Source organism: Glycine soja, chromosome 18 (genome assembly GCF_004193775.1).
Source record: "Glycine soja cultivar W05 chromosome 18, ASM419377v2, whole genome shotgun sequence".
In the NCBI taxonomy this organism is placed as follows: domain Eukaryota; kingdom Viridiplantae; phylum Streptophyta; class Magnoliopsida; order Fabales; family Fabaceae; genus Glycine; species Glycine soja.
In genome coordinates, this window is record NC_041019.1 from 24,980,446 (window position 1) to 24,987,559 (window position 7,114).

Below are 7,114 nucleotides of genomic sequence, written 5' to 3' on the forward strand. Positions count from 1 at the left end.
AGTTTGTTCCTAGACAGCCAGATGTAGTAGACTGTAATTGTTATAGCCAGGCAACGAAATTTTCCTTGAACACCTGATGTGGATCTACCCCTAATTAAAGAGTCAGTAATGCGCTGCAAAGAAGTGAAACGCTTGCGGAAAGGAGCCAAATCACGAATGTTAGCCCAAACTTGGAGAGATTTCCTACAAGAAAAGAACAAATGAACATTTGACTCAACCTCATTTGAACATAAAGGACAGAGGGAACCCTTGTTCAAAAAAGCAGCTTTGTCAAGAGTAAACAACCGGTTCCGTTTAGCAAGCCATAGAATGAAAGACATCTTAGGGGGGATTGTTGGGTTCCATATAACAGAACACCAACTAACAGTAGGCTTGACACCTCTAATGTATTCATAGACTTTTCCAACAAGCAATTGTTCATTGGTGCTCCAAGATTGAATTCTCTTTTTGGTCTCTTCCGTACTTAGCTCTTTGGAGATAATAAAGTTCCTTATTTGAATGATTTTCTTTATCAAAACTGAATCTGATGAAGAAGTATTATAATTCCACACATCGCTCCCTCTAAAATAGTAATGGTGAACCCACCGAACCCATAGAGAATCTTTCTTACAATGAAAGTACCACAGGATACGGGAAAGAAGCGCAAGGTTCCAGTCCTTGAGATTAAAAAGGCCTAAACCCCCTTCCTTTTTTGGAGAACAAACTACTGACCAAGCAACCAAGGGCTTGTTTTTGCCAATATCCGCTTTGCCCCACATAAAATTACGGCATGAAGCCTTGATCCGGTTCAGAACAGATTGAGGCAAAGGAAAAATCCCCATCCAGAAATTCACAATTCCTTGAATAACTGCTCTGATCAACTCTAGCTTACCTGCATAAGATAAAGACTTCCTGCTCCATCCCTGAATCAGGCCAGTAATCTTGGAAAGCAAGGGAGCATAGTGATATACATTTAATCTAGATGATAAAAGGGGAACACCCAAGTATCTAAAAGGGAAGCCACCCAAGCTAAATCCAGTAAGCTACTGAATATGAGAAAGCTCATGAGGCCTAATACCGGCTGAGTATATGGCAGATTTATCAGAGCTGATGGAAAGCCCTGAAACCCTACAGAAGTGCTGAAGCTTGGCAAACATAATTGACACAGAAGGGATATCTCCTCTAGATAGAAGCATAATATCATCTGCAAAAGCCAAATGAGATAGCTGAATACCTGCACAATTGGGATGAAATTTAAAATTGGCATCATCCTTGAGGCTGCTCATATCTCTGGAAAAGTACTCCAAACAAAGCACAAACAGATAAGGGGAGAGAGGATCCCCTTGTCTAAGACCCCGCTGCCCTTTGAAGTGGCCATAAATGGATCCATTGACTGCCACACTAAAGGAAGTGGAAGAAACACATTCCATGATTCAAGTACAAAACTGGGCTGGGAAGCCAATGGACTTAAGCATCCAATCCAAGAATTCTCAGGAAATGGAATCATAAGCTTTATGCAAGTCAATTTTCAGAAGGCATCTCGGAGAGGATCTTTTCCGGGCATATTTGTGCAAAATCTCTTGAACTAGGAAGATGTTGTCCATCATCTTTCTGTTTTTAATGAAGGCAGTTTGAGTTTCCCCAATAATAGTCTCAAGCACTGGGGCTTTGCGGTTGGCTAGAATTTTAGACACAATCTTGTATAACAAATTATAGCAAGATATGGGTCTAAAATGGTTAACCTGGGAGGCCTGATCATGCTTAGGAATAAGCACAATAATAGCATGGTTGATTTGCTTTAAAAATTTTCCAGTTGTAAAGAATTCATTAACCGCCGCAAAGATATCATCACCAATGATATTCCAAGCCTTCTTGAAGAATAAAGCATTAAAACCATCTGGCCCAGGAGCTTTATTGTTATCCATCACAGAAATAACATCCCAAACCTCTTGCTTAGAAGTAGGACAAAGTAAGGCCACAAAGCAATCGGTGGGAACCTTAGGACCCCTGCTGCAGATCGAAATGGAAGGAGTTTGGGTCAGCTCATGAGCACTAAACAAATTCCTAAAGTGATTCACAAAAGCAAGGACAATTTCATCTTGGGAGGAAGTGTTATGTCCATCCTCTAGCCTTATGACAGCAATAAACCGGCTGTGTTTGTTGCGCTTGATTAAAGCATGAAAGAATTTGGAGCATTTATCAGCCTGCAGGAGATATCTGTTTTTGATGAGTTGAGCAAATTTCATAGACTCCGTTTTTCTAAGCATAATGGTCTGCCCTCTAGTGCGGTTTGCCAGATCAAGAAGGGAAGGATCTTGAGGATTTTTCTTTAGAGAATTAAGCATTGTTATATTCAGCCTCAGCTAGCTCCACTCGGTTGGAGATGTTGCTGAACTCCTGCTTAAAAAGATTCTTCAAGGGAGCTTTGAGAGCTTTCAATTTCTTACAGACCTTGAACATGCTATAGCCATGAATATTTTGCTTCCATCCATCTGCAACAATTCTTGAGAAATTTGGATAATCCACAATAGCATTGTTGAATTTAAATGGAGAATTACCTCTAGGTACTACCAACTCAGTGGTGACAACTAGAGGAGTATGGTCTGAAATAGAAATAAACTCCATAACTTCACAAGCAGAATTTCCAATGGAATTAAACTAGGCCTGGTTACACAAAGCTCTGTCCAGTTTGCTCCTTTGTTTATAGGTTTGGTTGAAGCAACTCTTCTACTGTATCTAGAGATCAAACTGATGTGCTAAGTTTAGATGAGAAGGCAAAGATGCTTTTTTATATAAAATATCAAGGGTATGAAATTTCTTTGGATTCTTAACTTTGTAATTCTGGAAGTTAGTTGGTATGTTGTTTTTAGATAACCTCTATAAGGGAAATATGTACTTCAGTGGTGTAGTTTAGGTGAGGGTACAAAATATGAATTTTAACTTTGGGTCTCTTCATTATAGATACCCAAACCATGTCCATAAAAAATTATTTAAGTTTAGTTTACACCGCACAAAGAAAAATTATAGTTTCCAGTAGACAACATAAATAAGATACTTATCATAACATAACAAGACATTCCAATCATAAAATTTCTTTGAATAAAGTCAATAGGTAGTTTAAGAACTGGGAATGCCGGTCATATTCCCAAGTATATCAATATCCAATTTTTAGTTTGTTGAATTGTCTAAGCAACAACCGATAAAACTTAAGATGCTAGCTCCTGTTGAATAGATATGATAGGAACGTGGTAAGAAAGTTCAATTTTTGTCTCTATACTTTTAGTGGGCTTCTCTTAAACTACATTTCAATGCTGAATCTTTCTTTTAACAAATTTTATCTTGATTGCTTTTGGGGATTTTTATGTACTTAATTATTTTTCAAGATGCCACTATCTACTGACATTTTAGATCATGCCTAAATCATGTTTCCATTGACAAGTTTGTTGATGATGCATACAGTGAAGCAATTTCAGTAGTAATATTAACAATCGATAGTAAAATGGTGATAATATTGCTGCGTAATTTTATTTTGCTCCAAAACATTGCAATGGGGTTTACTAAGTAGGAATATGTATTATGATTATTAGTGGAATATTGTTTTAACTTGCTTACATTTTTTTAGGTTCTATAATGGGTGAGGACGAAGTGTGCTTGGATGGTTTTTATTTGGCAGTTGACAACATGTTAGAACAAAGGATGAAAGTTTGAAAAAAAGAAAGGAAAAAAAAAAGAAAAAAAAAGAGGCTTCAAGTCCCACATTGCTCAGGATAAACACTTGAATAGTGTTTCACTCCCTATATATAGAGAGCTCATTTTTTCATTTTTCCTTGTCCCAGTTGAGAAGCATTTCCTCAACTTTTCTTTCTCTCTCCCATATTTCAGCCGATGCATTTCCGGCAAACTTCTCCCTCTTTCTTTCTGTCGCTTTAAAATTTTGGTTGACTATAAGAGTGACTTTTTTAAATCATAATTTTGGTTGGCTATAAGAGCGACTTTTTTTAACTCATATTTTCGGTTGGCTATAAGAGTGACTTTTTTTTAATTCATTTTTCGGTTAGTTATAAGAGTGACTTTTTAAGTCATATTTTTTGGTTGGCTATAAGAGTGATTTTTTAAGTCATATTTTCGATTGGCTATAATAGTGACTTTTCAAGTCATATTTTTCGGTTGGCTGTTAGAGTGACTTTTCAAGTCATATTTTCGGGTGGCTTTAGAGTGACTTTTCAAGTCATACAAGAGGGTGTAATTCTAGAAAAGGTTCCCTTAGTGCAGTGGGAATCTTATACAGTGATATGGGCTGCTTTATCCTGGGGACTTCGTGGTTGATAGTCTGCTTGCACAATTTTTGGCAATGCCACGAAACATTTTAAAGAAAGCGACATTGTCCGCGACTCAGCCAGTAATTTTTTCGGTTTGCCATAAACTATTGTTACAACAATTTTAAGACATTTTCGACTCTGCTATGGCTACCGTAGATATTACTGGCTCGAACAACAATGACCTCAACAAACCTTTTAGGTTTGAAGGGTATCATTTCAAATGTTGGCAACAAAAGATGATGTTTTCTTTAACTATGAGAAAAGTTGCCTATGTTTTGAACACTGATATTCCAGTGATGCCTAAAGATGCTGAGAAGGAAGTGAAGGATAAAAAGACTATGGAATTAGCTCTTTGGAATGAAAATGATTACCTATGCAAGAATTTCATTTTGAATGGGTTAGCTGATGATCTCTATGATTATTATAGCCCATATAAGTCTGCCAAATTACTTTGGCTGGCTCTGGAAAAGAAGTATGATACTGAGGAAGCTGGGACTAAAAAGTATGTTGTTAGCCGCTACCTCAAGTATCAAATGACTGATGATAAATCAGTAGAGTCTCAATCCCATGAGATACAGAAAATTGCTCAAGAGTCATACATAGCTGTAATAACAGAGATCAATATGATTGGAGGATCAGATGGATGGTGGGTAGACACTGGCACCTCCTGCCATTTCTGCTACAATCGTGCTATGTTTAAAACATATACGAATGTTGAAAATAAGAAAGTATTTCTGGGTGATTCCCACACCACTACTCTTGCTGGAACTAGAGATGTTGAACTGAAGTTTACCTCTGGAAAGACTTTGATTCTCAAAGATGTGATGCATACTTCAGATATGAGAAAGAATCTGGTTTCTGGTTTTCTTTTAAACAAGGTTGGGTTTACTCAGACCATAGGTGCAGATTTATTTACTTTGACCAAGAATGAGGTATTTGTAGGGAAAGGGTACGCCACTGATGGCATGTTCAAATTGAATCTTGATATTAATAAAGTTTCTCCTTCTGCTTACATGCTGTGTGATTTTAATATCTGGCATTCTAGACTTTGTCATATAAATAGTCGTTGCATATCTAACATGAGTAACTTAGGTTTTATTCCAAAGCTATCTTCTAATCACTTTGAAAAATGTGTTTTTTGCAGTCAATCTAAAATAACTAAGAAATCACATAAATCAATAGTTAAAGAATCTGAGCCATTGGATTTAATACATTCTGATATATGTGAATATGATGGAACATTGACCAGAAATGGAAAACGATATTTTATCACTTTTATTGATGACTGCTATGATTATACATATATATATATATATATCTTATGAAAAATAAAAGTGAAGCGCTTGACATGTTTAAGTTATTTGTAACAGAAATTGAAGATCAATTCAATAAGAAAATTAAGAAACTTCGAAGTGATAGAGGCACAAAGTATGATTCCAGTTTGTTTAATGAGTTTTATAATTTGCATGGAATCATACATGAGATGACTGCTCCATATTCACCTGAAATGAACGGTAAAGCTGAAAGAAAGAACAGAACTTTTACAGAATTAGTTGTAGCTACTATGTTGAGTTCTAGTGCAACATCTTTTTGGTGGGGCGAAATTTTATTAATTGTTTGTTATGTGCTAAATAGAATCCCCAAATCAAAAAGCAAGATATCTCCCTATGAGATATTAAAGAAAAGACAACCAAATTTGTCTTATTTGAGAACTTGGGGATGTCTGACCTATGTAAGGATCCCAGACCCTAAGAAGGTTAAACTTGCAAGTAGAGCCTATGAATGTGTGTTCATTGGTTATCCTATTAATAGCAAAGCGTATAGGTTTTATGACCTAAACGCAAAAGTGATCATAGAGTCAAATGATGCTGATTTTTATGAAAATAAATTTCCTTTTAAATTAAGGAATAGTGGGGGTACTTCATCTAGTTATTGTGACATCCTGGAAATTTCTACCCGAAATTTTTGAAAACGATGTATTTTGAATGACTATATATATATATATATATATATATATATATATATATATATATATATATATATATTATTCAGTGTGTATGCATATGTGTTCTTGATAGAAGTAGGAATAGTGGGGGCAAGATATGCGGGTTAGGCTAATTAAGGAAGAGAAATCCATAACTGGGAGGTTATGGGTTAATTCTTAATTAATTAGTTTAAAAAAATCATCGTTTTGCGTGCAACTTAAAATTTAACGAAACCAACCTCTGAACCACGCTCGGGGTTTTATTCTGAGCGTTTTGATATATATATTGATTACTTTCGAAAACTGGCCCCGACGGACGCAGAGAAACGCGAGGAATTGGAACTAGAGAAACGGCACGCAAATCAAGGCAAGATTTAAGCATTTCAAAGGTCAGATTTTTCTCACTTTTTGTGGCTGAGTATGGGTCACAATCAAAAGAGAAAGTGGGCCCTTTTTGCTCCACTCAAATGGAGACATGTGGCATAGTTTATAATAAAATAATAAGAAATGAGGAAAAAGCCTTTTTAAAATTAAAAAGCAACTCTCTCTCTCCTCACTCAGCCCCACATTTTTCAGAAGCCTTTTCCTCTCTCCCTCACGTTGCTTTTTCTTTCTCCTTCATTCTCCATTGAAGCTCTAAACAAAGCTCCAACCTTTGGCCATCATTTCTGCTCCAAATCGCGAAAGGAGGGCATTTTCGGAGTCGTGAAGCGCGTCTCTACGTGTGGGACTTCGAAATTTCAGGTTTGGGTGGACTTTTTTCTCGCTTGATTTTCGTGGGTATGAGGTTTTGGGAGATATGATGGGTAGTTTGGTTAGTTTTCTGCTTCAT

The 7,114-nt window shown here is 36.4% G+C and overlaps 1 protein-coding gene across 1 annotated transcript; it reads right to left on the minus strand.

Moving 5' to 3' along the window:
- Positions 1-1,022: 1,022 nt before the first annotated feature.
- Positions 1,023-1,409, minus strand: LOC114397127 (uncharacterized mitochondrial protein AtMg01250-like). Its single transcript, XM_028359243.1, has one exon. It carries the CDS (start codon positions 1,407-1,409, stop codon positions 1,023-1,025), a length of 387 nt encoding a protein of 128 aa, XP_028215044.1.
- Between the last annotated feature and the right edge of the window lie 5,705 nt (positions 1,410-7,114).